This window comes from Semicossyphus pulcher, unplaced genomic scaffold, assembly GCF_022749685.1.
Source record: "Semicossyphus pulcher isolate SPU_LCO1_2020_fin unplaced genomic scaffold, fSemPul1.0.p SCAF_3, whole genome shotgun sequence".
In the NCBI taxonomy this organism is placed as follows: Eukaryota; Metazoa; Chordata; class Actinopteri; order Labriformes; family Labridae; genus Semicossyphus; species Semicossyphus pulcher.
In genome coordinates this window covers 12,189,978-12,211,105 of record NW_027211704.1, presented here as the reverse complement: position 1 = coordinate 12,211,105, position 21,128 = coordinate 12,189,978, and the positions used below count along the sequence as shown (strand labels likewise).

General features: G+C 46.7%; 1 protein-coding gene across 2 annotated transcripts in view; it reads left to right on the top strand.

Moving 5' to 3' along the window:
• The window catches only part of pax7a (paired box 7a), a 44,253-nt gene extending 27,071 nt beyond the window's left edge, over positions 1-17,182 (top strand). For both annotated transcript variants that reach the window (XM_069677726.1, XM_069677725.1), the window contains exons 6-9: positions 2,311-2,476; positions 2,867-3,060; positions 15,398-15,647; positions 16,996-17,182. In XM_069677726.1, the coding sequence (XP_069533827.1) occupies positions 2,311-2,476; positions 2,867-3,060; positions 15,398-15,647; positions 16,996-17,111 (726 nt within the window). In that variant the 3' untranslated portion in view covers positions 17,112-17,182. The remainder of the gene's footprint in view (positions 1-2,310; positions 2,477-2,866; positions 3,061-15,397; positions 15,648-16,995) is intronic.
• Positions 17,183-21,128: the final 3,946 nt, after the last annotated feature.

Genomic DNA, 21,128 nt, shown 5'->3' with positions numbered 1-21,128 from the left:
TGGGAAGAGAGAGTGGGATGGCATGCAGCAACGGGCCAAAGGTCGGAATCGAAGCTGGGGCCGCTGCGTTGAGGACTGAGCCTTTATACATGGGGCGCATGCTTTAACGGCTGAATTAACCGGCGCTCTAAGTTGCAAAATGTGGATACTAAAAGAATTAGTCAAATATTTACTGACGACTTTCTTCATTTTTCCTTCAACAATATCCACTTGTAGCCAGCAAAACTTTGTATGTGCTACTTTCAGCCACTTGCGGCACTCGGTCAGGGCTGAGCAAAGATCAAGGTGTCAGTTTAATATTCAATAAAAATCAATGAAAACTTGAAGCTCAGGACACAAAGTGTTTACTGGATTTACTTTCAACAGAATTTTTTTTTCTGTAAAAACAACTGCAAAACAATTTAGTGCAATAAAAATGCATGAAAGGTAAGGAGGCAAAGTGGGATGAGGAGACGCCCTTAGTTTTATGCTTATCTGCTAAAACTGATGATGAAACATGATGATGTTCAAGAGTGACACATTACTGTTTATGACTGGTCTCCTATAAGCTGTTCTATGAAGGGGAAAACACGGATTGAGCCACGTGTTAATTAGTGGTGCAGTTTTGTTAGCAAACAGGCTACGAATTTTAAGTGTACTTCCAATCTATATTTGTTAGATAGATAACGTCTTAAATTCTAGTGGAGCTGCTGCACATAAATATACAGAGTAAAAATGAGTGAAAGTTTGGAGTGAGAGATTGCGGGAAAAGGAAGTGAAACTTCACCAGAGAGGAAAAAAAGGAAAATGGCGAGAGAAAGAAACGGACTCCAGCGTTTAAGTGTTTTGTGTCGGCCGTGATGGAACACCTCCTTCTCAGCCTGGATGACAACAGGGGGAAGGAAGTTAAAGTGAACATAAAAGAGGGCCGGGGTGAGTGGATGAGGTCGGAGGTGAAGTGGCACTGCGGGGCGGGGTGGCGGGGAGTGTGTGGAAGAAAAGGGGGTGTGTGCCCCCCGTGTGCCCCCCTCCCCCCCCTGGGCTGGGCAGCTGTTTGTCTGGCCCTGTAGGAGCTTATTTCAGACCTCGGAGCACGCTCCACTACATCCCAATGGCAGAAATTTCACTGGAGCCACTCACTGCATTTGTTTTGGAAGAACTGATTGAGGGATTCAAACGGCGTCTTTAGAGGCGATCGGGCTCCAGATAAAGATTTCCTGTTGGTTTTCCAGGCAGACACAGTCACCGCCTGTTGCATCCCACTTTCAGTCTGGACTGGAACAAGTAAGAGAGTCAAAGAGAATCAGCTGGTCGTCACAGAGGAAGTGACCGTGTGGGAAGAAAGACTTTCAAATTAAGATCTCGGCTGGGCTGAGATCCCTTGTAGGACTATACGAGTTTATATGTATGTTTGTGTACGAAAAGAGGCAGAGCCCAAAGAGCAGTGAGCACGTCGCTGTGTAAGTCCCCTTGAAAGTGTCCCCTCTTTAAGACCTGTTTAAAAGGGACGCCCCCTCTTTGTGCGCACTGTTCTCCGTGGCGTATGGAGGGGCTTTTGTCCCCCTCTTTCATGTGCTCTCACAATGGCCCGGGCCGTTTGAAACACAACAGTAGATGAACTGCGCTGACAGTGTATTAAACTCTGATGAATTGCCTGTGCGAGGCATAGATCAATGTCCTTCAACCCTCAGCACACAGTGAAGCCGGGCCTTGTCTTGGGTTAAATGGAACAGGTTGCTGGCTCTTTTCAAAAGGGGGTCTGATTATATTCATGTTTTGTTGAAGCAGAAGCCTTTTTAAAATGTGTAAATCTTAGTGCTTCAAAAGACTCCTATTTTTCCTCCTCTTTCCATTCAGGGAGTCTGCTGCTCATTTTGTGAGCAGCCTTAGAGAGAAGTTAAAACACTTTCTTTCTCTCTCCTCAAACTGACTTTTAAAGCTTACAAACACACTTTAAAACAGCGCAGAGGTGGTTTGCAGGTTTAACGTCGCTCTGCGGCTCTCTAAAAGCATCTAAACGCTTCACAAACCTACTCTGAGTGTGTGATGTGGAGGCTAGTGGCCCGCGTCTGACCTTTAAATGACTTCTTCCCTCTGAAGGGGGCTTAGGGCAGCCTGTTTACACAGATCACAGCTTCTGACTCTTAAGAACAACAGGGACAGACCACTGAGCCTCTATGGCAGCTCCCACAGGGACCACAGGCCCTCAGACACCACCAGTAACACCACTCATGCTAACTGGACCATTCATCACAGGTGGCAGGAGCCGGCAGAGCGTTTATTACCCGCAGAAACTCAACGTTTAACAAAGAATTTGCTTCCTCTTCTCAGGTGTGGTTCAGCAACAGGCGAGCTCGGTGGCGCAAGCAAGCCGGAGCCAATCAGCTCGCGGCATTCAACCACCTGCTTCCTGGAGGATTCCCGCCCACAGGGATGCCAACTTTACCCACATACCAGCTACCAGACTCCAGCTACCCCAGCACCACGCTATCGCAGGGTAACTATCTCCCTCCTCGATGTACACCACGCTCTGTCTCTCAGTTTAATCAAATTTTCCTAAAGATTGCATTAGTCCTTCTTATTTGCAGACATATTTTATGTTCTTTTTAATAACATAATGATTTATATGTGAATCATGTGCATCATATAAAAAGCAAGCAGCATTATGTTTACAATCACAGCTTTGTCGCGGTGGAAGAGAAACATGCGTCGCTTATTTCCCTGTTGTGATGTAATAAAAGACATTTGTCAACGAGGACACTTAATGTGTGACGTATGACCTGTAGAGGAACGCACTGTGAGGCTGCTGTTCAGGACTCTTGTTGAGAACTTTCCGTCCTCTATCCTCTCTTACCTGCGCTCTGTTTGTGCTCTCCTGTGGTGTCAGAGGGCAGCACGTTGCACAGACCCCAGCCCCTGCCTCCATCCTCCATGCACCAGGGAGGCCTGAGCGCCGACAGCAGCTCCGCTTACGGCCTCTCCTCCAACCGGCACAGCTTCTCCAGCTACTCCGACACCTTCATGAGCCCCTCGGCCTCCGGCAACCACATGAACGCGGTCGGAAACGGGCTCTCCCCGCAGGTCAGTGCAACACAATTCACCCCAAGTGCATCCACAAGTATGTATACATTGCACACATTCCTCAGTCGACCTCCCCTCCTCCCCTCCTCCCCTCGCTGCTCAGAACATGTAATTGTATTTGACTGGAAATTAAAATTCAGAAACAGCATGTTCAGCAAACTAACCGCGTGGTGGGCTTTTATGTTCGCCTTCCAAAGCCCCTGGATTTATTTTAGCTACTCCAAATTGCTACATTTGTAAAACAATTGGATTAACATCAACAAATTAAAATTCATCTTGATAGCACGGCGAGTACTCGAGCTGCTCCAAACAGCCGTTTTCCCGACTTTCCTGGGACATCTAAATCCTGCAGAACACATGCAGATGAAATAATTAGCTAAAGCTTATAAATGTAGACCCGTAATCTTCTTCACGTAATTGTCTGCAGCTGGAAGACTCGTGGTGCTATGTGTGATTTTTTTTTCCTTCTTCTTCTTCGGAGCTTTGCTGCATGATTTGCAGGCAGTTCAGACGGAGGCGACGTGTTCCTTACATGTGAGGTTTATCCTGCTCTCCTGTCATGATAAAGAACAACATTACCCAGGTTTCTTTTGGTTTTTAGGTGTCCAAACTGCAGAATAAATCTAAAATATCTCCTCCCCTGTTTGCCTTCTTGATGCCTGATACAGTATGAGCTGTTTTTTTCCCCCTCTCCCTTTAAGAACATGCACGTTAACCTCTTTGGACCCCTCCATTAATGAGCGTTTAAATGCGGCTCCATGCTAAGGGTTGAGCCTTAAGTAGCACAGAATGAAAAATGATTTGTATTGATGCAAATCGTGTGTACGGACCGAATTATACACAATTACCCATCAATACTGGCCAGTCTTGCCCACCCTCACCAACAAGATGTGGTTAACAGGCAGAAAATAAGATTGAAATGGTGTGTAAAGAGTTGAAAATGAATTTCAATGCTGCATTTGTCCACAATTACCCCGTCGTTCACACGTGTTTTATTGGGAGTTTTTTTTTCCTCCTTCTTCTTCAAATATTTCTCAAAGCAGATTGGAAACATTCTTGGTATTACCCTCTTTCTTCGGCGAAGAAAGAATTAAGGATTTTGTGACAAAAAAGAGATTTTCTCTCCTGCTGCAGCGACGGAGGATAACATGGAGGCTCACAGCGTGTTTGATTGTTAATCGTGGCACAGGGGCTTTAACTGCTAATGCTCTCGCTGCAAACCTGCAGAAAAACACCAGGAACATGGAGTCGCTTTTTTTTTTCATTTTTTTTTTTTCATTAATGGCTCTCTCTAATACTGGCATGGGGCGCTCTGTCGCTTTCTCTCCCGCTCTGCACAGGCATTCAAGAATGTGTTGGGATATTAAACATTTCCTGTCATAGTGAGGATTAGGACGGAGCCTTTGGGCAACTGTACAGCTCGGATTTTCACATTTCAATTACTCGATCGAGTGGGTCTGATTACAAACCACCTGATATATGTTTTATTTGTGTTTAAATTTAACTTAAATTGTGGATTTTTTAAATGTATTTTTGAGGGGCTCGTGCATGCGGTGTGGATGTTTAGAGCGGTCACACCGTGTTTGCACTGCACAGGATTGAAATGTATTGAATGCATGCAGAATGCTGTGTGGCATTCCTATCAGTCTCTCAGCATGCAGATGAATGTTCCCACTGACAGCAGAATCAGAGTTCACTCTGTGGTGCAGCCTCCTGCTGGGCCGGGCAGCCTCTCTCTCTCTCTCTCTCTCTCTCTCTCTGCACAACATACAGAAAACACACAATAAAGCTAACCTCCCATTCAGACCTTTTCTTTGTCTTTGCATTTAAACAAATCTCAACAATTGCCGCATCAGCTTCAGCGTTTGGAAAACGATCGACACCCTCGACACCTCGCGGTTTATTTTCATACTCTATTTTCATGTTTCCCTCTTCCTGGAGCAGAAAAAAAAAGCGTCACAAAGAGACTTTCTATCGAGATGGAAATGAGAATTTGATATTGTAAGTGACAGACAGCATCTGTTTGCAGGAGATATGCTTGTGCATTGGTATGTGCAAGCTATTTCTCCGAGTGTCTGGCATTGATGGCCTAGCTGTTGCTGTAAAGATTGACAAAAATTCTCTGATTCCCAGTAAATGGGCTGCGGTGGCGAGGTGCCAAGTCTGTAATGGAATCCTGCAGCGTTCAGCGGTCCCGACAGGAGAGCTCGCGTCCATCCCAATCCTATAACCTATCCCGACAGCGCACATTTTCCCATTACAGGCCGCTGGAAAAGCTATCCGCACTCAAACTGGTGGCTGTCAGTGTGCGAGATGCAGCGTGTTGCGGCTGGTTAAGGGAGGCGGTGTGTGTGAGGGCTGCTGTGAGTGACGCTGTGCATGGCTGGGCAAAAGGTATGAAACCAGAAGTGTGTTTTGTTGTTGGTCTTGTTTCATTTAGCGGCACAGCAGGTGTTGGAAAGAAGGGAAGGCAAGGGCAGGGAGGACAGGAATGCCAGGATTTCTCACCTGAAGATTTAAGCTTAGGTCTGTTTTTTATGGTCTTCAATTCTGACTGGAAAGAGGCCTTTGGCTTGACCTTTAAACGGCCATCATGAGGCCTCAAATCAGACATACTTACTTTGTGCACAATCTCTCTGGAAATAATGTGTATTTTTTAAACTCTAAAGAGCCTTTTAGATACTTTCCAAATGATTCTTTGCAGCGGTGTTCGTGGCTGTGCATTTGTGGGGAGACATTTGGGCTGAATTCCTCATTATTGCATGACAGGGACACCTGCTGGGAGAGGAAAGAAAACAACTGCACTGAAGAAGAAGCCATGCAAGAGGAGCTCAGCAGTGCAGCTTGGGTTTCAGTCCTCTGAGAAATTTCTAGAAATAATGACATCAGGGGGGTAGAAAGAAGACTAATAGGTTGTCTTTCAGAATAAAAGCTGCATGAGGTTATTATAGAGTGTGATAGGAGGACATGATAGGGTGGACAGAGATTTTATTGCTTGTTTTGATGAAGGAAGTTGACAAAGTTTCGTGCTGAACTTTTTTTTCTGTTTTGCAGTTTTATAAAAGTGTTGTGTGTTTTGGAATGACAAGGATGTGTGTATCTGCGGAGGGCCTTTGGGCTGTGTGAGTGGGCCGGGCCTCCACACACACACACACACACACACACACGTACACGGGATCAGAGGCAGAGCGGCTCTCACCCCTGCCTCCCTTTGATCTGTGTCCCCAGGCCTGCCTGCCCGCGCGGCGCTGCACCGCACCACGCACGCTGACACCACGCTCACCAGCGACTCCCCACAACTGTCTGACAGAGATAAGCCAGGGGAGACTCCAAACTGTGCTGCTGCTCTTCCATTAGCTCGCGCAGACGCTTCTTTTAAAAACGGGATGAATTATTTTTAAGAAGCAAGCTCTGCCGTTGCCAAAAAAAAAAAAAAAAAAAATGGAGAGGGGAAAATGTACGGAACAATCTGGAGCTCTGGCTTCATTCCGCCTCCCTCCCTGACTTCTAACAAGACATCCTGCACCTGAATACCAATGAGAGGGGGAGATTCATGTAGTCCCCCACATTATTAAAACTTGGGCATTAAGCCTCTCGCCGGGCACTGTGTCAGCTGGCAGGCTCCACTGACAACAAATCAAAGGGGATGAGCACATAGCCTGCATTCACAGCTCAGCCACTCGCAGAGCAAGAGGGGGAATACATACTGGTTAATTAGAACTCCCATTAAAACAAATACTGTTTCAATTTGGCAAGTATAAAAAAAGATGTAAGAGGCTTTCAGAAAAAAGAGACCTGCTGTCGGCAGCTGCCAAGAAAATCCAGGGACTGTAAATCATATCCACTGGCTATACTGTTTCTGCACAGATTATTAGTGTTTGCTGTTGTTTTGCAACACTTTTGAACTCTGAGGAAGGATTCTGCGTCTGTGACACCACCAATGCACCTCTGCAAACAGGGTTCTTCTGATACTGATACCAGTGTCGGCCTTAAATGCGATATCGGCGAGCGTGCTGGTTCCTGTCAGTCAAAACTAGCAAAACGTCAGCTATCAGTGTGTTTCCACAAATATTATGTATATTCTTTTGATCACACTAGTATCAGAGGGGTAACCAGTATCGGCTGATACTCATGTGTAGGTATCAGAATCAGTATCGGAACATCTTTATCTGCAAATATTACATTAGTCATTTTGTTGCGCTGCCGTTCTGCAAAATGATGCATCTTTCTGCAGCTTGCAGAGACTTTTATCTGCAGCTTTATGAATTATTACGTAAACAAAAGCACGCTATCTCAGCTTAAACTCAATGATTAATAAAGAAACAACAAGTGCAACTTATCGAGCACATCATAGTTGTAGCTGCAGCTTTAAACCTGGGCCTCATTTGCTCCTAGCTGAGACAGTGCTGCAGCTGCCTCCATCTGTCTACCTGAGCCATTTGTTGCTCCCTCCATCTTTTTTTTCTCCTCCCGAGCCCCCCACTGAAGCCATTTTCTTTTCCAATCCAAAATATTTTTGGTCGGCGCTTTATGCATTCATAATCTATTTTTCACCTACCAACCTTCCTTCCCTCCATTTGGCTTTTTGTCATCCCATGATGCCTTGCCAATCGCGCTTTTGCTCTCTCCTTTCCCTCTCTTTCTCTCCCTCGCTCCCCACCTTCCTCTCGTGCTCCAACTCTCTCCCCTGGAGAGGCAGCTCTTCTTCCCTACGCCCAGATGAAAGGCTACGGCGGACAATAAAAATGCTATTTAAATGCAAGGGTGTTTGTGTGCGGGTGAGAGATATTTCCTGCTGAAAGTGAGCTGCTGCATCCTGATAAATAGTAAATATAAGGGAATGTGATTTACATTTATCTTGCAGAGGCAGCCAATATGAATTTCAGTAAATCCTAGAAGATGGGGATTTAAGGAGGGAAAATGACTGCGACTGATTCACATGCTGTGTGTCCCACGCAGCTGAAATGCCTATAAGGTGGAGAGTGGTGGTGCCTTTATTAAAGTATAAGCGCAGACATCGATCCTATCTAAAATAACCCATTACACACACACACACACACACACACACACACATACAGTGTGTCACATGCTCATCTGTGCAGATTTCCCGCCTCATACACACACAATTTGAAGGTGACTTGTTTTAGAATAACAATAATGGTTAAATTCAGTCTGTTAGAAGGCAGGTGAAGTGTCTGTCGGGCATACGCTGGGTGACCCCTCTCCTCTGTGGGGTCAAAGGTCAGGGTGCAGGGGGGTTACGGGACGGCCGGAGGGAGAAGAAGGAAGGCTGGATAGCTGTGAACCTGTCCTGATAGCTGGAGGTCTGGGGATGTTGTCGAGCTGCATGTGGTTCCTCTTAGTTCCAGATGCCACTCTGACAGGTGCATCGCAGTGATTAATACTCTCTCTGACTCCGTCTCTCACCCACGTTCTCTCTCTCTTTCTCTCTGTCCCTCCCTCCTTCCTTCTGTCTCTCTCTCTACATGTCCGTCAATGGTTTCTTGGTCCCTCTTTTACCGTGGATTCACGCTCATGCAAAGTCGATCAAACACTCACAGTTTTCTTAGCAGCCTTTTAAAACAATAAACACGAGCATCTATTTCCAGCTCGCTTCATTGCACATGTCTCTCTCTCTCAGTGAGAGGAGAATCTGGGAGGTGCTGGGTCCTCAGCTGGCTGTCTCCTGCAGCAGCTCTCCCCTCTCAGTCTCCAGCTGAGAGCTATTTCACTATTTATTTACATGTAATTATGGCTATGAGGTGCAGATATTAACACTGTCAAGAACAATTTGACCTGACATTTTTCACTAGACCTGGCCCCTGCTGTTTTCAGCAAACAACCCCCACCCTCCTCCTCCCTCTTTTCTTCTTCTTCCTCCCCCTTTTTTCCCCTTCCTTCCCTCCCTCGATCCGCCTCGCTTTCCTCCGTGAGCCCTCTCTCTCTCTCTCTCTCTCTCTCTCTCCCTCTCTCTCACACACACACACAGGCCCTGCCTCGCTGAAACCACTCTCCTGGAATCAGAAAATCTGCCGTTTAATTTAGAAGAGGCGTTGGTGCAAGGTGCGGAGAGCTGTGTGTGCGTTTGTGTGTGTGTGTGCGTGCACTTTGAAGGGGCCTCTCTTGTTCCCAGTGGCTGAATCCATCCCATAGTTACTCAAGCATATCACTAGCAGAGAATAGAGGATTGCTCCCCACACGTTCTCCAATTGCAGTCCAATAGACGGCATATTAACCTCTGGTTAGTGCGGGCTGAGTTTATAGCTTTTACTGAGGGACGTTTAGGAGGGAGGGGGGGCGAGGGGGGGGGTGCTTTTCAGCTTGAGCAGCTGTGCTTTCTTGAACATTAACACTACCATAAGTTACAGGGGTCTTTAGAGGGTTTAGTTTGATGGAAATGTGTAGAGAGAGGGGGAGAAAAGTGTGGACAAACCAGAGATGAAACAGATTTTTATTCCATTTCCGCCTGTTTGCGCCTCCTCTGTATGTTTGCGCCTCCTCTGTATAGCCGCCAACACTCGGCTTTTTTGCTTAGTGGGAAAGGCTACAATTGGCATTCAGACTCGGGTCTAATGAGTCTGCAGTAGACCCGGGTAATTTTTCGACTCCAATCGGCAATGATGGGAACACAAAACCCAGGTCATGCTAACCTCCGCCCCCTTTCCAGCATGATGCTATGACACGCACTGCTACAAATTCCGCCCGTCTCCGTCCGAGCAGCGCTCGAACACCTTTACAAATTTTGTCGGTGCCGAGTTTGATACACAGACTGAATGAGTAGTAGATACAATAAAGACCTAACCACCGAAACATCTTCACTGTTTACTAACCCTGTCTCCGGCGCATTTGTGACGTCAGACGGTGACGCAGCAGAAAAGAGACCGAAAGGAGTATACTTCACTGGCAATGGGAAAAAAAACTATTGGCATTTATTAGCGGGTCTTCCCGAGTCTGAAAAACCTGCATCAAGGCGCTAATTTTGGTGGGAAAGGGGTATCAGTTTGCGCCTCCTCTGTAAGTTTGCGCCTCCTATGTAAGTTTGCGCCTCCTCTGTATATTTGCGCCTCCTCTGTAAGTTTGCGCCACCTATGTAAGTTTGCGCCTCCTCTGTATATTTGCGCCTCCACTGTAAAATTGCGCCTCCTCTGTATATTTGCGCCTCCACTGTAAAATTGCGCCTCCTCTGTACATTTGCGCCTCCTCTGTATATTTGCGCCACCTATGTAAGTTCGCGCCTCCTCTGCATATTTGCGCCTCCGCTGTATATTTGCGCCTCCTCTGTAAGTTTGCGCCTCCTCTGTGAGCAGGAGCGCAGTGAGGAGAGAGGCAGGCGCAGGGCGGCTAACATGTTGTGAGGAGTGACAGCTTGTTCCAGTAGCCGCTAATCGTCCTCATCTGTGCCTGACTTGTCAATGCCCAGATTCTGTCAGTGCCAATCAGCCCATTAATTGAACACAATTAGCACCCCCTCCCCAACCACCCATAACCAGCACATTCTTCAAAAGCCCCACTCCTCTCCCTCCAGCACCCCCCCCCTCCCCTTTCTCTCTACCTCTCACTCTGCCTCTGTCTCTTCATCCCGTGGCGCTCTGTGGAAGACACTTTTCACTTTTTATTAATGTGCCGCGGCCAATTAACGCAGTGGCATGCAGGCCAGAGCCCGTCATCTGCTGCCTGCCACCGTCCCGGCCGTCTGCTGCTGCTACTGCTGCTGCTGCTGCGGCCCCCACGCCACCCCGCACGCCACCTCCACCCGTGACCAAAACGCTTTAATTCAATTTATGCAATCACTGTTATTTTTAAATAGTCATTTTGTCTGCTCAGATGAGGGGCCTTACTGCCCGCTGGGCCGGCCCTCTCATGTGAGGAGTGGGGGAAGGGAGGGACATGAGGGGGGGGCAGGAGTCGACTGACTCGAGGGGTTGGGTGGGGGGGTCCCTGATATTTTCATTTATTTACATCTTTCATGCTTAGTTTCAGGTTGGGTGTTTAATGCAGATTTCAAATTATAGGCAAAGACAATTAAGTTTAAATATCTACATTTTATATTCGTACTTTATTTTGAAAGTCTGTTTATTTAGTCTGTTCTCAAAGTCAAACAGCTTCCACACACTGGAGCCGTGTGACTCCCGGGTCACAGATTTAAACACCATTCTCTTCCTGTAATCACCCCCTCAGGACTGGCCTTCAAATATTGATCTGAAATTCAGTGTCATCACTGTGGATCTTTAATCATCCTCTGCTGCAGCCAGTATCAGCCCGGCTCATCTGCTAAGGTGCAAGATGCTATTCTGCAGCGCTCAGATAACTTACAGACATTTGGAGTGCTCATTTTTCCCCCCCGTCTGCCCCGGTGACCTCTGCCTAACTTAAAGGTACATCTCGGGGGCATTTTGATTCGGGCAGAACAGGGAGCTATCGGTGACAGAGGAACTAATCCAGTCCTGCGCAGATTAAGAGTATTTGTGGAGTGGGGTGTGTTGGCTCTGGCGCCGGGGATGGAACAGAAGGGGCTCCTATCAGCTCTCCAGGCAGGCTCGCCCTCAGGCCAGCGCAGTCCTACAGGAGTCTTTGTACTTCCCAAAGCCTCCACTTTCCTCCCGCTCGCTCTGTATCACTTTCTCCTCTGCCCCCTCGCCCTCACTCTATGGGCTATCATATTTACACTGCTGCTTTTCCTCTCTTTACATTTGTGGGTTTGTGAGCGCAGTAAAAGAGTTAATGCGCCCAATGTCAGGTGCTTCAACGGGGACAAAAAGCTGCAAGATTTTAGATGCGTTGGATCCAAACGGCTTAATGTTAAAGGACGTAAATGCTGTATATTGTAATATTATTTGTTTAAGTGCAATAAAACCACAAGTTATATATATCTACATATTTACTTTATTATATAGTTTGTCTGTTCTTAAAGTCAGACACTTTCCAGACACATCTGTGTTAGCAGCGTGGACTTCGAGGTTTGTACTGCTAACTATAAAGAGATATAAAAGCCATAGATATTAATTTTACACAACATTGTTTAAGCGCAATAAGTTCATAATAATCTATATTGAAATGTATGGCATTTATATCCCTTTATAGTAAACAGTATGGCCCCAAGAATGGAGGCACATCCTCACTATGTTTCCCCCTCTCTGCTTGCCTTTTTGTTTCCCTCTTTCACTCGCAGTCTTTCCCTCCGCTCCGTCTCTGTCACATTGTTTTATTCTGGAAAAGAAATCCAACAAAGAACATCTCGTCAAACATTCCCGCAGACAAAAAAAAAACTGTAATTTGACTGTTGAAGAAATGAGCGAGCTATGAAAGGCCCCCTTTTTGTGTCTCAAGTGCGCTATTTATTTATCTGAAAGGATGCACATTGTATCAATTTGCACCTCCCCGTTCACGTCGCCACAGGCTGGAGGGCTCAGAAGTTGAGAGAATTAATTACTTTTTTATTATTATTTATAAAGTAATCTATCTGTAGAGAGAGAGAGAGAGAGAGAGAGGGAGTGGAAAAAGGAGAAGGAGAGGGTGAGGGGAGGAGAGGGAGGCAGGGAACGCCCTGGAGCATTGTCCTTTAAACTGGGTCCTGGCTCACATTATCTCCCAAACCAGCACTCACACAACGTCGAACAACAAACGAAACTCCGGGCTGCTGAGGACGCTGCGTGCAAGGAGAGGGAGGGGAGGGGGGGAGAGGAGAGGAGAGAGGGAGGGAGGGAGGAAGTCTTCTCGGCAAGAGTGGAAGGAGTGTGTTAGGAGAAATAATGTGGTTTTTAGATGTCAGCTCAGAAGTTTGACACAAATTTAAACTCACACCTGCGTGTGTACTGAGATTTAACTTGAGGGGCATCCTGGTGCAGCCGACCCAGTGCAGTGGATTTACAGCAGCGGCAATACGCTTGTCAATCCAAACCCAGCTCGCATTAAGTCTATTAATCAGTGTGCATGCGTTTTATATATAAATTTATATATGAATTTTATTTTATCTCACTGGAATACTACACTTTGTGTTTTGTTTTACGTGGCATGTAGCGACAGAAATGTGCAAACGAATCCAGCTGCAACGGCTTTTTACAAGCTTATGTGACCAAGTATCATTTAACCCTTTAATGTGAGGTGAGAAAACTTTACGTGCAGCATTAAAGTGGCAAAAATATGCAATAAAACTGACCCTCGGAAAACTTTAAAGTACTGTAGATGAGGGCGAGAGAGGACAACTTTGCTGCAACAATTCAGCCCGTTACGGCCTCCCAAACCAAAGACAGAAATAAACCTAACGCTCAAATGATAAACGTTTCACCCACAGGCTTTATTGAACCTAAAAGTGTTCAAATATATCATGAAGGGAAAACAAAAGGGGCTGGAGACCACGGCCAAAATGAACAAAAGACGGGAAGATGCTGGGCCAGCCAGGGGATCCACCGTCATTCGCAGCAGCTCCCCCTGAACTAACGATAAACATAACCTGATAACTCCAGCCAGCACTTGAAACAGAAGCTTACCTCGACCTGTAACACCAGATTAAGAGGACAACAGTGAAGCAGCATTGATTTTTCTCTCATATAGAACCTGACTACGACAGAAGAGCCTACCTTCTCCGGCCTTAGCAAAACTCAAAGCAACGTGATGGACAGCGACGTCCTCACACATGACAACACTTGTTAGCCTCCACAGAGCCGACCCGTCCTCCTCATTCACTAAAATAGCAAAGCTGCTACAACGTCGACGATAAGAAGTCATTTTCTTTTGAAGAACTTTTATGAGCATGAATAATATTCCCCCCCGATTGTTGGCTATTCTACTTCATAAGGAAGCGATGTAATCAAGGTTCAATTAACCAATGACTAAATTGGACTCGTGCCCCGCAGCTGTCTCTCAGGACACTTAACAAGCCCCTCCCCCCCTTCTTCACTTTCAGACATCACAAAGCATCAGGACACATTCTCCTCTCTTCCTCTTCCTCGGGGTCCATATGTGAGCGAGCATCACATGTGTCCGGCATGCACAGGGCCATGAATCTCCCGCTTATGGATACATGTCACATGCTCTGTCCGCAGATGTGGAGGGGACGAGCGGGGAGGGGGGTTTCCATGCTGATAGAATTACCATGTGGAAATGACTAACCAGCCTTTATGTTTCTGATGTGCTGCGAGTGCTGCATATTTCCTGGGAGGCCTTTTCTAAAGATATGATTCATTTGCACAGAACGCTTAATTTTCCCTCAGTGGGATATTCCAGCCTCAGAGCATCGTTTCAGGACTGTTTGTCTGCCTCTGTGTTTGCAGCATATGTGTGTGTGTGTGCATGTGTCCATCCATGCATGCAAACATATGTGTGCGTGTATATCACCCCTGTGTAACCACCTCCATGATGGGCTAATTGGTTTAGCAGCCGAGGGGCCAAAGGCCAGTGCAGCATAACAAAACTCAACATGAACCTGATGTTGAAGGGAAGCCTGCCCTGCTATAGGAGGGGAGCATGTGTGGGACAGTTCCCCTCTCTACCACCCCCTCCCACACACACACACACACACACACACACACACACACACACTCCACTTTCCCTTTTCACTTAAAGAAAGTCGCAGCATAAGAAAACAAAATTTTTCACAGTGTTCTGGGCCGCTGCGCCTCCGACTGGAGCGGCACTAGAGGTAATCTCTTCCATTTTAACATATTTTGAGACCTTCTTCTGACGAGTGTCACATGCTATTACATTAATCTAGAATATTGAATTGGAAGCTTTTATGCACTATGAATAATATACACACTGTGATATTCAGGCCAGCCTCAACCTGCAGTATCAGCGGGCCCCTTGGTGAGGTTTGTGGAGCCTACTTTGTGTGGGGATCTGAGGGGATCATTTACCAGTTCCAACTCCATTACTATTCATGAGATGGGTAGGCTAGGGGCGAGGGATTAGGGACTCCCTTGGTGCTTGTTGTGCTGTAGGCTCGGGCTCAGGCCTCAGGCTCCGGGACAGGGGCTGTCTGGCACGGATGGTGGGTCTATTATCACCCTGGGACCCTTCTGTCCCACAGCAGAACACTTACTGGCAGCGCCAGCTAATGGAAACAGTCTCCCTTGTTCCCTTTCTCCTCTTTCTAACCTCATCACCCTCCTTGTATCCTTCCCCCTGCTCTTTAAAAAAAAAAAGATGGGGGAAGTTTTTCCCATTCCCTATTTCAAAGTTGAAATGGTGTATTTCTATTGGCATCTTTACCGTGAAGAGCTGGGATGGCTCTATATTTGCAGGAAAAAAGTACTTTCCCTCAACTCTGTCAATGCTTTGATCCTCAATTTTCCAAATTTCTAACATCCTCCGTTCCCCCCTCCTCCCCCTCCTCCCCCAGGTGATGAGCATCCTGAGCAACCCCAGCGCCGTGCCCTCCCAGCCCCAGCACGACTTTTCCATTTCCCCCCTGCACGGCAGCCTGGAGAGCTCCAACCCCATCTCGGCCAGCTGCAGCCAACGCTCCGACACCATCAAGAGCGTGGACAGCCTGGCCTCCTCCCAGTCCTACTGTCCCCCCACCTACAGCGCCACCAGCTACAGCGTGGACCCCGTCACTGCCGGCTACCAGTACAGCCAGTACGGACAGAGTGAGTAAACAACTGACACTTTAGCTGTTGCCAGTATTAGAGGTGTTGTGATGCTGTTTTTGTCTTCCTGATATCAAGTGAGTGATTGGAGACATTTAGCTAGTGTTCACTAACATGCGACACACTGTTGTTGTTACACGTTACCTTAAATCAGTTCCTGGTTCCGCTTTCAGACTTTCAGGCCGATACTGACACTGGTATCTGTCTTGTAACAACTCGAGTACACACAGGGTTTGTTTGTCTCTTCCTGTGTCGTTCTTTCACATCCTCCACTCTTTCAAAAACCCTGTGAAGTGATGCCCAACTCCCAGGCAGGAGAGCCTCCTGACCTTTGCACTCTCTGTTGGTGGAGGCAGACACGTGCTCTTGATAAAGACCCCCCCCACCCCTCTTCCTCCTTACACCACCGCTAACACCACCACCACCACCGTCCTCCTCGAGAGCTGCCTTAGTCACACCCCACTCCACTTGGATGGGAAAGAGGAGAGGGCCACTTCAAAGTAACGGCACACCCTCAGGGGCCACAGTGTCCTCTTGCCCACCTCGCTCTCTCTCCCCTCTCTTCTCTGTTCTCTATCACACACACACACACACGCACACACACACACCCTCGGGGCAGGAAAGAGTTTGCTTTATTAGATTAGCATAATTGACTGATGCTGTCACAGCCATTCATAAGAGGTAAAATGAAGCACACTTCCCCAACAAGCTAGCCCGCGCCGGCTATAGCTAACATTTGTTTGTGTTTAGATGCAGCTTCTCGTTGTGATCGTCGGTGTTGTGAAGCTTCCTTTCTGTTTTCTACAAAGTGTTTATGTTGAGTGTGGGTGCACGTGCCGATCCGTCACGTTGTGTGTGTGTGTGTGTGTGTGTGCGCAGCAGTGTTTTGTCAGCAGCAGCGAGGAAGTGATGGCAGCGCGGATGTGAGCTGATGTGAGGTTAATTAAGATGGTGATTGAGCACAGTCGATGGGTAATGAATGGAGGAGAGAGGAGAGAGCTGCTGTCTGACGATGAAAATGATCGGCCATGTGGAGTGTGGAGGGCATGAAATCAGAGATGCCAAGTGTAATGAAGACTGGCACACAGAACACACACGGGGAGCCGCCTGAGTGACAGCACGGAGACTTTAGCGGGATGCACATGCTCCGTGCCAGCGGCGTGCCAACCTCAGACAAGAGGACATGGGAGGGGTTTTTATCTTTCACTCTCTCTGCGTGAATTGTTTTTTATTTGACTCACTCGCTTCTGCCACAACTTATTTCAGCCCTAATCAGAGGAGTGAAATGAGACTGAATGGGACACGTGTGTCAGGAATAAAACCACCTGTCTGTCTTTTCTTTCTCCAGCTGCTGTCGACTACCTGGCGAAGAACGTCAGCTTGTCCACCCAGCGGAGGATGAAGCTGGGAGACCACTCGGCCGTGCTGGGGCTGCTGCAGGTGGAGACAGGTCAGGCCTACTGAACGCCCTCTGGACGCCCACCACACTCCTCCGCTCCTCTGCCACCTTCCTCCATGCTCCATCAAGTCTGGACTCCAACTCCAGCCATGACATCAGCACACAGACGCGCAGCAGAAACGTACGGGTGTGACAAAGGCACTTCTGGGAATTGAACTAAAACTTTTCACGCCACTGCCGACCACCAGGCGGGTCTGCGCACTCTCTCTCGCACAAAATCCGTGTTTGGGGCCTGCTTCCTGTACTTCTACCCCAGCCCCAAACCCTGTTTTGTTTTGCTTCAGAACGCCACACAGGACCCCAGAACACCCGAGGAAAGTCGGCCGCCTTGGCCCGGCTTCCTCTCTGTCATGGCTGCAGTCCAGCACACATCCAGAGCCATCAACAACATGTACTTTGACCTTGCTGTTCATAGTAGTTAACAAAGCCAATATCATTTGAACGACTCTTCTTCTTGTTCCTTTTTGATATTGTTAAGATTATTGTTGCTGTTATATGATTATGGTTAATGTGATTTCTGTTGTTCTTTGATTCCACTCGTATCTCTTTTTCCCTGTTAGATGTTGGTGTGTAAAACCGTGCGGATGATTCGGGAGTGAGTGTCAGTTGCGTGTGCATGTTTCTTTTCGCGTGTCGGCGCCGTCTCACAAGAGAGGATGATTGTTTTCCAAGCTGCTGCTCCTCTGCCTGTTCCCCGAGCTCCCAATGTTCGTGAGCGATTTGACCTTCCCACTTTCATATTCGTCTTGACATTCCTAAAGAACTTGGCCACTCTGTGGGAAGTCTGGCTGGATGGATTCTGCAGGGAATTAAAGCAGCGTTTTTGGCGGCCAATAGCTTTCCCCTTTCTAACCTCCATCCCATCCTTAGCCGCGGTCCGTGGGGAGGGGGGCATTGTTTGCAAAAACAGGATTGGGGAAATTAATGTATTTTGTTTAGAAATATGGACCTTGCCAAGGAGGGCTAACTCAATCCTCCCCCTCTAGACTCCCCCCCCAAATCCCATCTGCCGGGAAACCCTGTGTGACTTTAAAGCAGATTAAATCAAAATAATGTCAAAGCTAATTCGCAGTGACCCTTCCTCTTACTCGCCAGTATTTCTGTTTTTACAGCCTAATGAGCACATTTTGTAAATGCACCTTCGGTTGGTTTCCACTCCCTCCGACTAAATAAGCATTCCTCGAAACATTCCTCACGCTCCGTCTACAAATATACTACAAGCATTCCAACGCTTTCTGTTACCAGATTAAAAAGTACACAAGCTGTGCCATTCACATGCACTCTGGAAAATCACATAATCCAGTCAGATGTGAAAGGGCACAGGTAAAAGCACTGATTGCTCCCCCCTTCTTGGTTCGCCCCCCTCCGCCTCTAATCCTCCTGAAATGTACAAAAAGAATAAAAAACGTGACGACTAGTGGAGACATTTGTGTAGCACTCATAGTTCTGACACGATCCAGGACCGGCGTCCGTCCGTGCGAGGATGCTGACGTGCGCAGACGGGATGCGGTCCTCAGCCGCCTTTCAAAGCTGAACCCTGTACAGTAGCTGGAGCAGGTTGTGTATTGTCTGTTTATAAAGAGTATGTTTTATACTAAAACAAAGCTATGTGGAGCGGTAGGTGAGCGAGGGATCTGTGGAAGTAAATGATTTGAGTTTCCTTAACTGTTTTTTTTTTTTTGTTGGTTTTGTTTGAATTGTATTTAATTGGTTTTCTTGTTTTGACCAAAAGTTCTGTTTCCTGTTTGGGCCCAGGTGAGAATGAATTTGTATAAATTAGTCAAAATTCCATGAAAATGTTCCGATTGTACAAAAGAGGATCAAACTGAGCTCGACGGATGATGAACTCACAGGACCACTGTATATTTAAAAGGTGGTTGAAGGAAGCGTCCTCGTGTGTTTCTGACCGCCTGATCTCACAGACTGATTTTAAAGCCGACCAGACTGGACCCGGACACACCTGAACCTCTTAAGACATTGGCGTCGGAGTCCCGCAGCGCTTCGCCCGGCGCGATGGAGCCGGCGAAGAAGTCCTCTCCGCTCTGGGAAACTGACTCGAGTCACGTTTGATTTGTGGACCAATAAGACTCCAGGAGACAAAGTCAAAGCAGCGCTGACTCCGCACTGAACCGCAGCGGCCGCGGCTGCTCCGCTTAGACGCCTCACTCATGTGTATATTTTAAAAAGGAAGAATTTTAGAATCGTCTTTAGTGTATCAAACCCATTTCTAACACTCGCGTCAATAAACATTTGGATATTTAAAGCATACGACTCCTCTCCCCCTCCTCCCCGTCTGTTTGACCTTTAACCTGTTTAGTTGCTTTCTGACATCTGTGCTTTGCTTTTCCTCCTTCTTCTGTTCCGCATGTGTGTATATTATCATGGTATAATTTATTCTGCTGTATGAAGTATTAGAGTAGTGGGAAACTTGTACTGGTATTTACTACCTTCAGCCTGTTGGTGTGTTTACTGTAACACTGGCGTAACTGTTATCAATTAAAGATCCAAAACTGACTCGGCCATTTGTCTCTTTTTTTCTACTGTGTGTGCGTGTGCGTGTGTGGGACAATTAAGTGATTACAAAACATCAACAATAAACTTTAGGATAAATTGAACTTTTTTAGACCTTATTTAAACAAAAAAATACAGAAATTTTCTGGTTTTAGTCTCTGAAATGTTAAAATTTCCTCCTTTTCACGCTTTAAAATAATTTAAAAGTGAATATTTTTGAGTTTGGGAGAGTCAGTCGGACTAAAAACTGACTTTAAATTGGACTCCAGGAAACTGTAATGGGTTTATTTCCGTTTTTATAACATTTATAAGTAGAAATATAGTAATAATCGAAAATAAATACAGCTTAATAGATAAGAAAATAACTGTATGTTGCAGCTTTAGTGTGAACTTGCACCTATATATAAGTACATGCATATTGTCTGTGCGTGCATGCGTGTGTGTGTCCTCCGTGTGTGTTCGAGCACATTGGAGGAGCCAGCGGGGCCACCAGTAAGTGTTCCAGAGCTGCTGATGTGATTAGGGAGTGATGAGAGCTCAGACGTCCCGGCCTCAGACACGCAGACGGAGAGCGTGTCTGCTCGCAGCTGTAGGAAGTCATTCATTCTGCCATCTGACCAGCAGCAGCAGCAGCGACTGTCCGGGGGAATGTTGTCGGCAAATCTCTGCGGTATGGTGTGAATGCAGGGGAACTAACCGGTGTGGTGTGGAAGCATCCGCTGTGTTTTATATTACACTTCAGAACAGTCGGGCTCATTCAGCTTTTTAACGTCAGCGCTGCTGGAGGGATTTCAAACATGCAGCAGGTATTTTCATTCAGTCCTGTCTGCTTTCACAACATCGCGGACACGTCTGCAGACACTGGAAATGTCTAGACTCAATCTTGTGCGATAAGCAAAGACAGAAAATCATGCAAACATTTCATATAGCACAAAATAATACTTTACTCTTCATTTGCAATTAAATGAAAGTAATTAAAGGCATCACTAATCAAGTATCAACATCATTAACTTTAAATTGCATTAGGAGATAAATTTGATGCTAAATAAAGTAAGAAGTCATCTGAAAAACTTCTATTACGTCTGCACGAGGTGACGATCATTCGTATTTCATACTCTGTTAAATATGTGAGAGATGGGAGCAGCTCAGCGAGTATAAATAGACGCCGAATATTTAGCATTCCCTCCTGATTTACAGATTTAAATCAGCTGCAAACTGCTGCGTTATCGCCGCTGTATATCGCCCGGGCTCAGTTAGATGTGATGCAAATGGAAATTCTTGCAAGCGTCTAATTACAAAACACACATTTAAGAGGAGAAAATAGTTCTTTGGGCTGCGGAGACGCATGTCAATAAGGATATAATTCCAAAGCACACAGTGAGCATCCTCTCAGTGTGTTTAAATATGCATTGTCAGGTGTCTCTCTGCCCTCATATATTCCTCTCAAAAGTTTGTGTTCTGGTTGTCCAGATTAGGCCTCTGCATGTGCTATGGTTGTCCCCTTTGCTCCG